This window comes from Sinocyclocheilus grahami, unplaced genomic scaffold, assembly GCF_001515645.1.
Source record: "Sinocyclocheilus grahami isolate Dianchi unplaced genomic scaffold, SAMN03320097.WGS_v1.1 scaffold575.1, whole genome shotgun sequence".
Taxonomy (NCBI): Eukaryota; Metazoa; Chordata; class Actinopteri; order Cypriniformes; family Cyprinidae; genus Sinocyclocheilus; species Sinocyclocheilus grahami.
Window position 1 is genome coordinate 43,515 of NW_015505754.1, and position 16,773 is coordinate 60,287.

Consider the following 16,773-nt stretch of genomic DNA (forward strand, 5'->3'; position numbering starts at 1 on the left):
GTAAGTGTTCTGCTGTTTCATGCCGCTGCTACTGTTAAAGATGCACCTTTGTCATTCTTGTTAACTCACTGTGATGTTTTGATAGCAGGGGGGACTGTTATCACTTAGTGCTGTACATGTAGTGCCTTAAAGAGGGACCTAAAATCACTACAGATGCTGTTATGAGTAATATACTGCAGTTTTGAATCATATCTACAAAATGTGGGTTTAATTTAAAGTGGCTGTGGATGTCGAACCAACAAGCAGAACTATACCTTTAGTTTACTGTAGCTTTATGTCATCTTCAGTTTTCTGTGCATCATCTACATCCACGGAAGATCAGGACGATCAGCTGCACCAAAACAACATGACTTTGAATCTAAAGAAGTCAAATGAAACACTGTGGATTCAATTACAGGTTTAGTAGATGAACATGTTTAAAATAAATCAGCTAACTTTGATGCGTTGTATTTATAATTAGAGGTTTATTATTATTAACTGGTTTTGTAAACCTGTAGATCAGGTCGAAAATTTAGCTTATGCCATTTTCTGTCTTTATTGGAGAATACTCTAAATGATTGCATTGCTACACTGTGTAATAAAAACTGCAGAATGCATTCAGTGCTATTGTTTTTTGAATCTTTAATGCAGTTTATCATTTCTTTTGATCTTCTTGTTTCATGCTTATTCAAGACGTCACACTTATCTCATGAATATTTATTAGGTCATACCAACTTAATATTCATAAGCCAAGTTTTCAGAAAAGTAATTTTGTTATTCCATTTAAACGTGCCACATGCACACACGCACACTGTACACATACAGTAGGTTCATGCAGGTTTCCTGGACCACAGAGACCGCAAATGCAAGACAATACGTATTACTGTACGAAGAAAATGCAAAAACTACCGAAAGTGAATTATTGATTTATTATGTTAAACGCATCTCCTGGTGAATGTGAGAACGAGCTAGTGAATGAGGATTGTCTGTCACTGAACAAAAGTCTCTCCGAACAGCCAGCATCAGCCTCAGACAGGTAAAACACTGTATATACGCTGTCATTGCATGCGGTAATGTAACGCTTTCTATTGAAATGCGGGACAAGGACTCTGATTGTAAAAGCGAAAGTGTTTAACAATGTGACGACGGAGGCATCGACCACATCGGATCTCTTTGAAATGCAAAACTAATAAGTGGAATAATATATGAAACGTAACACCTTGACAGATGCGCTATTGTAATCCTACTGAAATGTGCAGCGTTATATTAGTCATATACACACCGTCTAATCACATAGAGCTCATATAAATACATTAGTCTCGTGACCCATGTTTTATTACTATTCTTTTTTCTTTTTTTTTCATGATGAAATTAAGCATTCTGATGCGTATGGGCATGCATGGGCATCTCTTGGCATCGCGCAGCGTGCTGCATTAATCTATTGCTGAATTATGATAGATGCATGTATTTAAGGTGATCGGAATTAAACGGCACGCGCGAGTCATGGCCGAAGACGTTCAGCAGAAACTGGAGCAGTACCGCACGGCACCGTTCGATGCCCGCTTCCCGAACCAGAACCAGACGAGAAACTGCTGGCAGAACTACCTGGGTGAGTCATTTATTGGGAAAAATATATATTTAGAGAGTAACGTTATGCAAGTGCGTGTAATCCACTGCAGAAAGTCGTGACCTGTGGTGGTGCAACCATCAGTGTAACTTGCAAATCATTTATGCAAGTGATTTGAATAGACTTTTAGCTGTTTACAAACTTTTTAACAGAACTTTTGCGTGTATACTTGTGATATAAAAAGTGTAAGGTTTAGTCGATTCACGCTTTAGTGTTGCTGTGGTGTTTTGGTTCGCGAGCGTTTATTGAACTGCGCTCTTAACTATGGAAACTTATTTATTCAACACGGTAAAAACGGTAATTGCAACTCTTAGCTTTTCCTCACAATTCTTAGTTTACCTCACAAAATTCAGACTTTTTTTCCCTCGCAATTCTGAGTCGCAAATATTTTTTAATCCCGTTGCTGAAATAAGCTCGCATGCTAACCACGTTTGTTATTAATTAATACAATTCTGTATGAAACATAAGCCTACACTATCGTTTGAAAGTTTGGGGTAAGCAAGATTTATTTTTTTAAATAATTTTTTTTTTATTCGGGGCTGTAAAATCGATTAATCGTGATTAATCGCATTCAAAATAAAAGTTTGTGTTTACATAAGTTGTGTGTGTGTGTGTGTGTGTATATATATTATATGTATATACACACACATGCATGTGTATATATTTAAGAAATATTTACATTATATATATATTCATATTTATATATGATTTATGTTATATATAAATACATTTAACATATATTTCTGAAATATGTATACATTTCTGTGTGTTTATTTATATATGCATATAAATATACACACACATATATTATGTAAACACAAACTTTTATTTTGGATGCGATTAATCCCGATTAATTGATTTTACAGCCCTAGTAAGAGCACATTAAATTGATCAGAAGTGACAGTAAATACATTTATAATGTTACAAAAGATTTCTATTTCAAATCCTTATACTCTGAACTTTCTGTTCATCAAATAATCCTGAAAATAATTTTACTGTATTTTTAATCAAATAAATGCGGCCTTGGTGAGCATAAGAGACTTTCAGAACCGCGTTACTCCAAATATTTTACTAATAATTTATGTAAATCGTAAAAACAGTAAGTTTTGTTTTTTTTCAATGAAAAATTGCATAAAGAAAATAAGGGAGATTTCTTGCATTTTTCTATGATTGTCATGAGAAATATTTTCCTCCTACATTTTTTTTTTTTTTTAGAGTAATGTGAAATTTAACCTGTACTTGTTCTTGTTTGTGATTCACCTTTTAGAAATGCTACCATGTCCAAAAAACACAGTAATCTATGGAATCCATTTAATTTATTTATAGATTATTATCGCTGCCAAAAAGCTCTGGATGCCAAAGGTGTCGACACAGCTCCATGTGACTGGTACAAGAGGGTCTACAAATCCCTCTGTCCTCTATCCTGGGTAAATATTCCTTCATCCTCTATTTCTGTAAGCATCAGAATTGTGCATGAACGTCATTTACTCTCAACATTTCCGTGTGTCGCTCAGATTGAGAAATGGGACACTCAGAGGGAAGATGGAACATTTCCAGGAAAGATCTGAAGATCACACAGCCTCCAGAGAACTGCATCAGGGGAACCGAAATGCATCTGTCTGTGGTATCGTCTCACCCCAGCCGAGCAGGGCCTTATCAATGTTCGTTCAAAAATGCTCCTGTCAGGCTGGAGGATGAGATGGATTGTTAACGTCATTCCTTCTTTTAAATGAAAGTGTTGCAGATTCTGCATTAAAATCTCTCAGGCTTTGAAATGTGATTCTGTTGTGGCGTGCTTCATGGAGTCTCCGTCAACAACAATAATTTTGGCTTGGCATCCAATGCATATTACACAAAACCAATAGGTATTAGCAGAAAATTGGCAGGTACAGTCGCAATGGCTGAATTGTACAGAAAGACACAGCGCACCAGTTCACCTGCAAACAAAATAGTGTTTACAAGGTACCAGGTTGAGAACTTATTAGAACAAGAACTTATGAGGAGGAACTAAATCAGTGGATTTGGTAAAGTTTTTTAAGGCATGTAGTAACAAGTAAACTAGACAACCACAAGCAGAACATTTAACATGTTGGTTAAATCTTCCCTTTTAAAGGAATAGTTATCCAATAATAAAAAGTTGCTGAAAATGTACTCACCTTCAGGCCGTCCAAAATGTAGATAAGGTTGGTTCTTCATCAGATTTGGAGAAATGTAGCATTGCATCAGTGTCTCAGCAATGAATGCTCTGCAGTGAATGGGTGCCATTTTCCTCCTACATTTTTTTTTTTTTTAGAGTAATGTGAAATTTAACCTGTACTTGTTCTTGTTTGTGATTCACCTTTTAGAAATGCTACCATGTCCAAAAAACACAGTAATCTATGGAATCCATTTAATTTATTTATAGATTATTATCGCTGCCAAAAAGCTCTGGATGCCAAAGGTGTCGACACAGCTCCATGTGACTGGTACAAGAGGGTCTACAAATCCCTCTGTCCTCTATCCTGGGTAAATATTCCTTCATCCTCTATTTCTGTAAGCATCAGAATTGTGCATGAACGTCATTTACTCTCAACATTTCCGTGTGTCGCTCAGATTGAGAAATGGGACACTCAGAGGGAAGATGGAACATTTCCAGGAAAGATCTGAAGATCACACAGCCTCAAGGGAACCGAAACGCATCTGTCTGTGGCATCGTCTCACCCCAGCCGAGCAGGGCCTTATCAATGTTCGTTCAAAAATGCTCCTGTCAGGCTGGAGGATGAGATAGATTGTTAACGTCATTCCTTCTTTTAAATGAAAGTGTTGCAGATTCTGCATTAAAATCTCTCAGGCTTTGAAATGTGATTCTGTTGTGGCGTGCTTCATGGAGTCTCCGTCAACAACAATAATTTTGGCTTGGCATCCAATGCATATTACACAAAACCAATAGGTATTAGCAGAAAATTGGCAGGTACAGTCGCAATGGCTGAATTGTACAGAAAGACACAGCGCACCAGTTCACCTGCAAGGCGTTTGTAAGAAACAAATCCATACTTAAGATGTTTTAACTTTAAACCATCTCATCTGGCCAGAATACATAATAATGCTAATAAAACCATAATACCGCTTCCTCCAGTCAATTGTTTTTCTCCTGATTCAGATAAAATTACTTTTCATTGGAGAAAGCAAATATTATGGAAAGAGGACTATTTTAGGATTTGTTTCTTACAAACATGCAGCTTTTCACTTCTCCAGATGTTAACTGCGAGTACATTTTCAGCCAAAAACCAAAACTCATAAATATTTTTGAAAATGAATAACCAAACATGATCACTCCTATTATAATCAACAAATCACAACAGCTGCTAGAATTATTTGGATTAAGCTCTTGATGAAAAAGAAAAATCACCATTTAAGGTTCGGTTTGCTCAAAAATTTAAGATTAGTTAGCGTTCAAATCTGTAGCTATGATGATATTACAAACCGCAATCTCAGTTTATGCTGCAGTAAATGATTTCTGCAACACTAGCAGCTTTGAACCCAATTACAAAAATAATGACCGTTTTCAAGAAGTTTATCTCTCAAGGTAAAGTCTTGATAGAAAATTGCATACCCAAATAAAAATAGTGACCAACAATAGGTGAGATAGGTGATATTTAATAATAATTACAGTGGCTTTCATATGAGGTAAACTGGCAGCATTTGCATATTTGTTTTTGTTAAAAGTGTTTTGAATGAACTGTGAAAGACTTAGAAACCCTGTAAATCTGAAATATTGTAAGTACTTATTGTTTCTGATATATTAGACTGTTTAAATATTTCAAACATGGCTGTAGGATATACAAACTACAAATTCTTATCACAAGTGGATCTGACATGAAAAATTAAATGTGGTGTGCATGTTAGTATGCATTAACTTCCATCCAAAATCCCACGACATGGTCAAAGGACACTTACTTTAAAAAGACTTACAATAATAACACAATAACATCATAGCAAAAATATATATACAGCTTTATCATACAGTTCAAATGTGTGTGTGTGTGTGTGTGTGTGTGTGTGCGCGTGCGTGTTGAGGTTACTAAGTTTTCCAAATGTTCCCAGAGGGAAAAGAAAACCTGCTTTCAAAATCCCTGCACCCTGCCGTCATACTCTCAGTATCGCTGCTTTCCGTGTCTCCGTACGTCCGTCATGCAGGTTTTGGGCCGCAGAGCTGAAATTAAACACATTTATGACTTATTCTGAAAATGAAACATGCAAGTTTTCTATGGTACGCTTAGGAGGTAGTCATTATATTAGCTTCATAATAAAACAATAGCAATGCATGCATGTCCTCATTAAGCGAATTAAATGTGCGTGTAATGATTGACAGCACCTGGGTCAGCTGTCTGTTTCTTCTTGTGCTGGTGAATGATCTGATTCTCATTGGTCAATTTCACATCCTGGTACTCCACATGGTTGCTATAATGACAGACAATGAGTTTCACTGACGCAGGCTCTTGTTTACATGAACACAAAATGCATCATGAGACAAAAATGCAGCCTGGAAAAGAACCGTAGGCTTGAAGGATGAATATAAGAGTGATCACAGCTTCTCATACAGTTCATTTAAAACACGTCATCCACATCTTGGATGGTCTGAGAGCGAGTACATTTTCAGCCAAAAACCAAAACTCAAACTCATAAATATTTTTGAAAATGAATAACCAAACAAGATCACTCCTATTATAATCAACAAATCACAACAGCTGCTAGAATTACTTGGATTAAGCTCTTGATGAAAAAAAAAAAAAATCACCATTTAAGGTTCGGTTTGCTCAAAGATTAGGATTAGTTAGCATTCAAATCTGTAGCTATGATGATATTACAAACCGCAATCTCAGTTTATGCTGCAGTAAATGATTTCTGCAACACTAGCAGCTTTGAACCCAATTACAAAAATAATGACCGTTTCCAAGAAGTTTATCTCTCAAGGTAAAGTCTTGATAGAAAATTGCATACCCAAATAAAAATAGTGACCAACAATAGGTGAGATAGGTGATATTTAATAATAATTACAGTGGCTTTCATATGAGGTAAACTGGCAGCATTTGCATATTTGTTTTTGTTAAAAGTGTTTTGAATGAACTGTGAAAGACTTAGAAACCCTGTAAATCTGAAATATTGTAAGTACTTATTGTTGCTGATATATTAGACAATTAGACTGTTTAAATATTTCAAACATGGCTGTAGGATATACAAACTACAAATTCTTATCACAAGTGGATCTGACATGAAAAATTAAATGTGGTGTGCATGTTAGTATGCATTAACTTCCATCCAAAATCACACGACATGGTCAAAGGACACTTACTTTAAAAATACTTACAATAATAACACAATAACATCATAGCAAAAATATATATACAGCTTTATCATACAGTTCAAGTGTGTGTGTGTGTGTGTGTGTGTGTGTGTGTGCGCGTGCGTGTTGAGGTTACTAAGTTTTCCAAATGTTCCCAGAGGGAAAAAGAAAAAGAAAACCTGCTTTCAACTGAGTCATACTCTCAGTATCGCTGCTTTCCGTGTCTCCGTACATCCGTCATGCAGGTTTTGGGCCGCAGAGCTGAAATTAAACACATTTATGACTTATTCTGAAAATGAAACATGCAAGTTTTCTATGGTACGCTTAGGAGGTAGTCATTATATTAGCTTCATAATAAAACAATAGCAATGCATGCATGTCCTCATTAAGCGAATTAAATGTGCGTGTAATGATTGACAGCACCTGGGTCAGCTGTCTGTTTCTTCTTGTGCTGGTGAATGATCTGATTCTCATTGGTCAATTTCACATCCTGGTACTCCACATGGTTGCTATAATGACAGACAATGAGTTTCACTGACGCAGGCTCTTGTTTACATGAACACAAAATGCATCATGAGACAAAAATGCAGCCTGGAAAAGAACCGTAGGCTTGAAGGATGAATATAAGAGTGATCACAGCTTCTCATACAGTTCATTTAAAACACACTCACACACACGCACACACACAGACACAGAGTTTCTCAAGTCATCATCTGGTCTGTTTTGCATCATGCTCAGGGCATAAGAGAGAGCAATCAGGCCAAACAATGAGTCAGTCAACAGCAGTTGTGTGTGTGTGTGTGGCATTGAGTGCTCACATTCAGCTGTGGGTGTGTGTTCAATGCATTTATGTGGGTGTTTAATTAGTGCAATTTTAAAAACAGGTTGCAAGAAAGTTTTTTACAGCCTGATGCAATAGAGAAATCCACATTTCTTAAAAAAAATAAAATAAGTTGCTTTAAACAAAAAAGCACCACAGAAATATTAAATGTAGTGTGTGTACCTGATAATTGTGCTCTTCTCTCGGTGTGTGATTTGCATGTTGTCTGTGAACAGTATGGTGTGGTAAGGAACGACAGGATCCAGGGTTGGCAGAATTCCCCGTGAAACGTTCTTCACACACTCTAAAACCCTGTTATACACTAACAGGTCATCGACTAAGAGCTAAACACACAAACACACACGACTGAATTAATGCGCATGAGCTCAGGTCATCAGATGCAGAAAAACAGGAGAAGGAAACAATGAATTCTTACATTTCACACGCATACAAATATAATTCTGTGTGATGGTCTTAGATACTTTTTATTCGGCATTAAATTGATCAAAAGTGACAGTAAAGACATAATGATAAAAAGTTTTCTATTTCAAATAAATGCTGAACTTTGAAACTTTCTATTCAAAGAATCCTGTTTTCAACATTAATAATAATCAGAAATGTTTCTTGAGCAGCAAATATTCATATTATACTGATTTCTGAAGATCATGTGACACTGAAGACTGGAGGAATGATGCTGAAAATTCAGCTGCGCATCACAGGAATAAATGACATTTTACAGTATCTTCACATAGAAAACAGTTATTTTAAATTGTAATAATATTTCACAATATTTAAGTTTTTTCTGTATTTTTGAGCAGAAAAGTATTTCAAAAACATTAAAAATCAATCATTTGAACAGTAATGCATATTAAAAGTGTTCTGCTTTCTTTCTAATGTTGAACTCATCTTTGGTGCTGCTTGTGTAGACTTTTAGATTTATGTGTGTGTGTTTGTTTTTACCCCAAATTCCTTGACTCCTCGTTGAGGTGTTTTGGAATAATTCCATAATTTAATCATGGAAACCGTCATTGGCTGGTCAAAGATGACATAGACACGGTTCACCTGGAAAAACAAAAAAAAAGACATAAGATCAATTCTGGCCACTTTCTGGTGCATGTTTTAGTGAAAATCCCACCGTTTATGGAAACCTCCTGATGATTCCTATGGGATTTTCTGTAAAGCTTGTTTTGAGTTACAGCAGTACTCAAGGAGGGGGCGGAGTTTAGCTGATAAACCCAAGATCACACACTCACACACACAGTTTGTCCTCACCAGTCCAGGCAGCACCGGTGCGAGCCACATGTGTCGCCCGTCCTGTGTGTTATTGACCCCATCTATCAGTTTATCAGGTGTGCGGACGTCACCACATACGTTATCCAACACATTCACGCTGTCGGGGAACGCAGCAATGTCTGGTGACAAACTGTTAAAGAAAACTCTTATTTGAGCTGTAAAGTGTCTCAATCTTGTTGGGTGATGTGCGTGCGGCCCCTTGACTGATTGATCACTGTATGTGTGTGTGTGTGTGTGTGTGTGCGCTTTCATAAGGATACTGTTGTCACTGAGCGGGATCTTCTGGTCATTCTGGTCATAGAACTCCAGTCCATTAAGGCCGATGTAGTACGGGTCGCCCCACGTCGTCAACAACTGCAGCTGGAAGATAACTGACACACAATCAGTCAAGGAAAAACCTGACAGACATGATCATCTCAAACACACACGGATAAGATCGAAATTCATGGATCAACGGGAAAATGGAACTTTTGTAATGCTTTGCTGAATTGTTACTTTCTGCCATACTTGCCAATGGCTGATAAAAATGTAACAGCTTTACAAAGTAATTAAAGTATTATATAGATATATAATTGTTATATTTGTAATGTTTTATCTTTATTTTTATCAGTCTAACAAAATAATTTATTTGAAATAATTTAGATTTTTTTTAATCTATCCATCTATCTATAGTCAGATAAAAAAAATCTTAATTATTTCTAATAAATGTAATATACTGTATATTATTATACATACATAAATATGTATTTGTCAGATTTCACAGGGAATTATCTATTAAAGCAGACTAATTTATCCAATAAAGGCAAAAAAATTATACATATAGCTATTTTTCAAGCCATTTTCTTTCAATGGATGAAATAGTCTATTTCAACAGATTAGATCCCTGTGAGATCTGACAAATAATACATTTATGACTAATACTGTTACTAGTGTTCATTTTGCTTGTAACATGAATCAACAGCATATTTAAAGACTGTATTACCAGGACAGATAATGTAAGAAACTGATATTTGTAATGAACCGTATAGTGAGCAAAAGTGAGGATACATCCGCATGGCATCAATGGAGCCTCATAGTCCATACTGGCCAACTCATCTCTCCGGTTCCCACCCCTGAAAACACACAACAAACAACAATATGAGGGGTTAAGGTTGTCTGTAACTTCTGTACGCAAAGATGAGAGTATCAGCGTGCTGCACCAGTGAGCGTGCGCGTGCGCGTCCTCTGTGGTCTTGCTGGTCGTAGTGAGCGATCGGTTATGGGCAGCAGTGCTCGTGTTGGACTGTAGGTAGTCTATGAACAGAATCTCCTGTGCGAAGTCAAAGTGGCAATTCCCCGGACCCTTGCGAATGAGAAACCCCCCGAGTGGAGAAATACACGCACCGTCCAGGAACGCGTGCACAACCTTCACCTGGAGGAAACACACGGCACATGAGGTGCTGAAAAACACTAGTGCACATACCTGATGCAGAAAAACCTGCTTGAATAACAGAGCCCAGATTTTACTCTCACCCCTCTGTAAGAGTCTTCAGGTGATTTGTTGTAGTTCCATATTCTGAATCCGGTGATCGTCTGCGGCTGAGCGAACCTCACGGTGAGTGTGTGATCAGAACTGGATGTGAAGGGAATCAGCCACATGTGTTTATCATCTGTCGTGATGTTCATCCCATCAAACAACCTGACAGAGAAAGAAAACAGGATTTATAATCACCCAAAAAACAGTTCCATCTCAATTCTGATATACAGAATGTATCTTTCACTAACTTGTCCAGAGTTCGAAGGTCGTTGCTGCACTCAGGAAGGTCGTTGAGGTCACGGGGTGACGCTGTTGCCATAGAGACATCAACAGGAATACTCTCACCACCCTTACCAACGACCTCTAACCCCGTCAAACCCACATAGTGAGGGTCACCCCACGACGACAGCAGATTCAGCTGCAGAACTACAGAGAAACAGAGTTCAAATATTCAATTTAATTCACGTTTATTTGTAAAGTGATTTTTTACAATGCACATCATTCCAAAGCAGCTTTACAGAAAATGCATGAAATGTTTCTTACCATGAGACTGCATTTTGTAATACACACACCTTGGCACAGTTAGATAATAGAAAACCTACTTAGTTTTGTGATTTATTGATACTTACTGCTGCCAGTATAAAGTCCTGTTGTTTCCTCTCCAGTGCCAGCACACGGTTCAGCTGCAGCGATGTGGTCAAGGTCCATCTGAAGCAAAGCACATCCCATGATTAATTTTCACACATTGTTTGACCTCAACAGTACATAAAAAAACAAGCAAAATTTTAAAGGGCTCATTTATATATTTACAATAATATTTATTTTTGTTTTAAAGGGGTCATATGATGCAATTTCAAGTTTTCCTTTCTCTTTGGAGTGTTACAAGCTGTTCGTGAATAGATAAGATCCCTAAAGTTGCAAAGACTAAAGTCTCAAACCCAAAGAGATATTCTATTTAAAAGTTAAGACTCATTCACGCCCTTCTAAAACACCTCGTTTAACACATATCTACATCACTGTGTGGGAAGATTTGCATAATGCCGCCCAAATGTTCACGCAAAGAAAGAAGGCGTAACTTTTATTCTTGCTTTAGTATTGTTGCTGCCGCTGCTGCTATGTCGTGGAGACGCTGTGTGTTTCGTTGTGAAAGCGAAACTACTTTGTTTGGTCTTCCAAAAGAGGACACGGCTAGAAATCAGTGGTTAAGTTGTATTTACAACACTGTTCCAGAACAGTTCAAACCAAATATTCAGATGTTTTGAGCAGTGAGTAGAGCTTATTGTTTGTCGTTTCTCCGATCACAAATGCAGACATGGTTTTATGTTTACGCAGCGCGATATGCAACGCAACGCATAAAAAGACAGTATAAGTCATTATAATCCGTAATTATGTCCCCACTGGATGCAACAAATGCCTGGTTTATAATGGGTTTTAATGTTTTTGTCTCGTCGCTCCGGCCGGACAGGGCATCACTGTATGTTAAGGGCGTAACATTTCCGTCACACGCTTGAGGTATTCAGCCAATCACAACGCACTGGATAGCTGGCCAATCAGAGCACACCTCGCTTTTCAGACTGATTCGACGCGTTTCAGAAAGGCGGGGCATAGAGGAGAAACAATAATGTACAGTATGTGGAAGATAATGTTTTTTTAACCTTAAACCGCATAAACATTTCATTACACCAAATACACAAAATAATGTTCTTTCTAGCAACATCATATGACCCCTTTAACCTACATTTTATTATTTCCACTCATAATGTCGAGTATATTGTTTCAGACAACAGAAACAATCACAACAGCATCATTACTCCAGTCTTCAGTGTCACATGATCCTTCAGAAATCATTCTAATATGCTGATTTGCTGCTCAAGAAACATTTCTGGTTATTATCAATGTTTAAAACAGTTGTGCTGCCCAATATTTTAAAATTACAGCATTAATTTGTTAACATTATAAATGTCTCTACTGCCGCTTTTGGTCAATTTAATGCATGCTTGCTGGATACAAGCATTCGTTTCTTTAAAAAAAAAATCTTACTGACCCCAAATTGCACGTGTACATAGAACCAAAAATATCTATATGAGTGCTTTAAAAGCAGCATCAATTACGTGCATATCCTCCTTCCTGAACCCGGCCTGTGTGAATGGTCTCTCCTCTCCTTCACCGTCAGCCGTCTGCGGCCGCTGCAGCTCCTCTTCCTCCACACCCGGCCCATCCATCTCCATCTCACCCTCGAACGTGTCATCAAACTGCGCCATGGCCTCCAGGATGTCATCATCCGTAGTGAACAGGATGGTATCGCCAAACTGATCCAATTCTGAAAAAACAACAACAATAACAACATGATGATGTTCATGTTAACATTAAATGAATTCAATTATCAAGTAAACAGCTTTGCATCCTAAAAAAATCAGCTGATTTGCAAAAAAAAGCCTAATATCACCTAATTTGATGATGCTGAGCTCAAAAATATTAATAAAAACATATATATATATATATCAGCTTTAATGCACATATCAAAATAACAAAAGCAGTCAAATGTGAGAAGTTTCTGGAATGGAAAAAGTGTCGAAAAATATCTTTAAATACCCCATTTAATAAAAAAAAACACAGGTTTATAAATAAATAAGCTTTTTCACAAAATCTGTCATTTTCTGTCGCTGTTTGGATGTATTAAAACCCCTGCAGATGTAGCAGAAAACATCTGGCTCATGCTTGCATTTTCTTCTGTCACTGGCTAAAATTCTAACCCTGAAATCAGAATTAGGCATAAAATGTCAGAATCATTCATACAAGTGAAAATGGGCTTAGATTTAAAAAAATATATAATAATTGTAATCTGGCTCAGAGGAAGACAAGAATCATGTCTTTGTGGCAATTTTCTACTGATCAAGAGAGAATTAAAGACTTCCTCACCTTACAAACGGCAAAAATGCTACAAAAAGCACATTTTGTGAGAAAGTGTGACGTTCTCGAGCAAAACAGACACTATTTTTTAAATCAGCACCCCAGAATTAGTAAGAAACAAGCAAATGTGTGTTATATTTTCATCTGTACCTCCCGAGAGCGTTCCTGAAGCTTTGGCGATCTCCCCTTGGAAGATACAACGACCATCGAGAATCATTTCCATTTCTCTCGCTCCTCTGAACGAGTGAATCCTGGACTTGTTGTAATTCCAAACACGGATCATCGCCAGGCAGCATCTAACACCCAGATCCATGCTGATGACGTGCTTGCGACCCGGAGTGTACGGGGCCAGCCAGAGGTGCATGTCGTCCTGCGTCCGGTGTACGCTGTCTATCAGGTTAGTAACGACTCGTGGGTCTTTCCCGTAGGCCGGCAGAATATTGATATCAGGCGGGTCGGCCGTGATGTGGACCGGTGTGACCGGCTCACCGGTGGAAGAAAAGATCTCGATACCATTGAGGCCGATGTAGTGACGGTCGCCCCACGTGGATAGGATGTTAATGACGAGGTGGCGACCCTGCGGGAGAACCGGGATCTCGAAGTCCTCGTCACGAGGGTCGTCTTCGGGGTCGTCAGAATCAGGTAGTGCCGGAGCAGAGGAGCGTCGGGTGGAGACGGGTGTCGGATGAGACTGACGCTGAACAAACTCATCGAAAATATCTCCCTCCAGGCCCATGTTAGAGATTCGCCCTCGCTGACACTGGTTAAACTTTGTTAACGAGTCCCAGGATTCCATTAACGGGTCATCCGGTTCGCACCAGTGAGGTTTCGGTCTTCTGTTACGAACGGACACCAGGCTGCTTTCCTCTACGTCAACAAGAAAAAAATTTAATTAAATAAGCAGTCATCATAAATGTGCCCCTGGAGCACAAAAGCAGTCTTAAGTCGCTGGGGTATATTTGTAGCAATAGCCAAAAATACATTGTATAGGTAAAAATTATAGATTTTTCTTAATATTAAGTAAAGATCATGTTCCATAAAGATATTTTGTAAATTTCCTACCGTAAATATATCAAAACTTAATATTTGATTAGTAATATGAATTGCTAAGAACTTCATTTGGATAACTTTAAAGGCGATTGTTTTCAATATTTTGATTTTTTTGCTCCCTCAGATTCCAGATTTTCAAATAGTTGTATCTCGGCCAAATATTGTCCTCTCATAACAAACCATACATCAATGGAAAGCTTATTTATTCAGATGGTGTATAAATCTCAATTTAAAAAAATTGACACTTATGACTAGTTTTGTGCTTCAGGGTCACAAATGTACTATGCATTAGCACTAAAATGTGCATAAATTCATGCGAAAAGTATGATTGGCTGCATAAAAGTTTATATATTTCTAGCATGCACTGGTGATGGGAAAGTATGCAGGGAGTATTAACATCATACAATTCTCGAAACCACAAACCCATAAATAAAATGAATTTCTAAAACCTTAACAATTTAATCAATCTTCTAAAATTTATTAAAATAACATTTAATAAATGTTTTTATTTAATTGTTTTCGTCAAATAAGGTGCTGCTAATAAAATGAAAATATAATTAATTTACAAATAATGTGCTGCATAACAGAACTTGTATATTGTATACATTAAAACAAGAATGAATATAAGAAATATCTTGGTTGTATAATATTCCTTAATTTTTATTATAACTATTGTTGTTGTTATTATTATTACCACTTTGAGAAGCACATTTTACTATACAGTACAGTATCAATCAATATACTTCTTTCTTTATTTCTTGACGTTAAAACGATCTGTGGTCAAAATAATTGAGTTTTAGTGTGTATTTGACAGGATTAGTAGACATAACCTCACCACTCATTCACTCTGAGACATGCTAATTTACATGCAGACTTTTTTTTTAGCAACGTGCACCTGATCGTCTTCACCTAGGCTAAATATATATAAGTAAAAACTACTCAAAAACTTTTTTCCCCAATGTATCACCCAGTCCTAGAACCAACCGCCACAAACCTGTCTAGCAATATTGTGGGTAATGTTATACCAGAAAAGCATGCATGAATAAACAATATGAAAACACCTGTCATATTAATTTCAATGTGAAGCACTAATGATAATCTTACGACTCTAAATGGCTCGGATGCAGCTTTAGTGTACGTTAAGAAACTCACCTGTTGCGGTGAACTCGCTGCTGCGGTCCGGTTGTGTTTTGCTCACAGATCGCGCTGAACCTCTCCTGCCACTGATGGGCCGCTCTGTCCGCTCGAACTGCTCATCCCACAGGTCCAAATCCTGGTCCAACCGATCGCTCAAGTGCTGCTCTAAATGCGATTTTTGTTCTGCCCACAAGCTGTAATTCAGTCCCAAATCGGGGTCCAAATCTAACAAATCAGAACTGAATTCGCCAGACACTGTCCCCTGCGGGACCTTGTGGCTGGAGGCCTGTTTGCAGACACTTACAGGGTTACACGAGATGTCAGGCAGCACTGATTGTTTGGATTTGGGTTCGGCTGTATTTTGTGTCTGGAGCCACTGAGGACGCTCTCGTTCCCGAGACGCTTCGGCCTCATTTGCTGCGGTTCGATTCAGTGCCTGGAGCCAATGTGGAATCCGACTGGAGGACGGCTGTGTGGTCACCGTCTTCATCGCCTCCGTCCGTCCGGCGGGTAACGTGAGGTCCAGAGGAGAAGAGTCGTCTCTTTCTAGAGAGTCTCTCTGCATTTCTGCAGCACAGCTGCTAGGGTTAACTAGGTCAGATTTGTCCTGGCTTGTTTCTACCACTGAGACATCAGCAATCGACTCCTGAGGCTCTGGCTCATGTGGGCTGCAGTCTTGCAGACTGTGTCCTGAAGAGACAGGGCTTGGAGAGGTGCACTCTGGGAGATGTGGTTCCTGGAGCTCAATGGAGCTGTTGTAGTCAAAGACCTGGTTACCACAGCCCTTCTCCAACTGACCCTCGAACACCAGAGTGCTGTTCACATACAAGCGAACATGTCGCGCACCAATGTCCAGATCCTGTCAGAAAAACACATGCATATTCAAATGGATCACTAAATGTAAATGTTACCTACGTGCAAGCACAAAACATGACATGAATTTTCATAAAAACACACGAGCCCTATTAACTGTTGCTAATGGGGTGAATGAGAGAAAAAACTAAAATAACAAAAAACAATACATACACACACACACACACATATATATATATATATATATATATATATATAAAAGTTATAATTGAAACAAATAAAGACAAAAATTGCCTAATTGCCTA

General features: G+C 38.0%; 2 protein-coding genes across 3 annotated transcripts in view; one reads left to right on the top strand and one right to left on the bottom strand.

Annotated features, from left to right (window-relative positions):
- Nucleotides 1-944: 944 nt before the first annotated feature.
- LOC107556657 (cytochrome c oxidase subunit 6B1-like) lies at nucleotides 945-3,386 on the top strand. The gene is made up of 4 exons (XM_016239801.1): nucleotides 945-1,015; nucleotides 1,453-1,588; nucleotides 2,933-3,033; nucleotides 3,121-3,386. The coding sequence occupies exons 2-4, from the start codon at nucleotides 1,483-1,485 to the stop codon at nucleotides 3,172-3,174; spliced, it is 261 nt and encodes an 86-aa protein (XP_016095287.1). The 5' UTR covers nucleotides 945-1,015; nucleotides 1,453-1,482; the 3' UTR covers nucleotides 3,175-3,386.
- Nucleotides 3,387-5,233: 1,847 nt separating this feature from the next.
- The window catches only part of LOC107556655 (uncharacterized protein KIAA0556-like), a 24,212-nt gene continuing 12,672 nt past the window's right edge, over nucleotides 5,234-16,773 (bottom strand). Inside the window, exons 14-28 of one of the 2 annotated variants that reach the window (XM_016239798.1) lie at nucleotides 15,671-16,514; nucleotides 13,619-14,335; nucleotides 12,670-12,878; nucleotides 11,188-11,266; nucleotides 10,807-10,984; nucleotides 10,555-10,720; nucleotides 10,242-10,453; nucleotides 10,090-10,154; nucleotides 9,303-9,413; nucleotides 9,022-9,161; nucleotides 8,710-8,811; nucleotides 7,933-8,093; nucleotides 7,353-7,438; nucleotides 7,130-7,190; nucleotides 5,234-5,736 (exon numbers count right to left, since the gene is read on the bottom strand). In XM_016239798.1, coding sequence (XP_016095284.1) covers nucleotides 7,132-7,190; nucleotides 7,353-7,438; nucleotides 7,933-8,093; nucleotides 8,710-8,811; nucleotides 9,022-9,161; nucleotides 9,303-9,413; nucleotides 10,090-10,154; nucleotides 10,242-10,453; nucleotides 10,555-10,720; nucleotides 10,807-10,984; nucleotides 11,188-11,266; nucleotides 12,670-12,878; nucleotides 13,619-14,335; nucleotides 15,671-16,514 — 3,129 coding nt within the window. In that variant the 3' untranslated portion in view covers nucleotides 5,234-5,736; nucleotides 7,130-7,131. Of the gene's footprint in view, nucleotides 5,737-6,621; nucleotides 7,191-7,352; nucleotides 7,439-7,932; nucleotides 8,094-8,709; nucleotides 8,812-9,021; nucleotides 9,162-9,302; nucleotides 9,414-10,089; nucleotides 10,155-10,241; nucleotides 10,454-10,554; nucleotides 10,721-10,806; nucleotides 10,985-11,187; nucleotides 11,267-12,669; nucleotides 12,879-13,618; nucleotides 14,336-15,670; nucleotides 16,515-16,773 lie in introns of those variants that run through there. The other variant, XM_016239797.1, reaches the window with a different exon arrangement.

Coding starts and splice junctions, on each gene's coding strand:
- LOC107556657 (XM_016239801.1), top strand. CDS start 1,483: ATGGCCGAAGACGTTCAGCAGAAACTGGAGCAGTACCGCACGGCACCG. Junction 1,589..2,932: donor CTGCTGGCAGAACTACCTGG/GTGAGTCATTTA, acceptor ATTTATTTATAG/ATTATTATCGCTGCCAAAAA. Junction 3,034..3,120: donor CCCTCTGTCCTCTATCCTGG/GTAAATATTCCT, acceptor TGTGTCGCTCAG/ATTGAGAAATGGGACACTCA.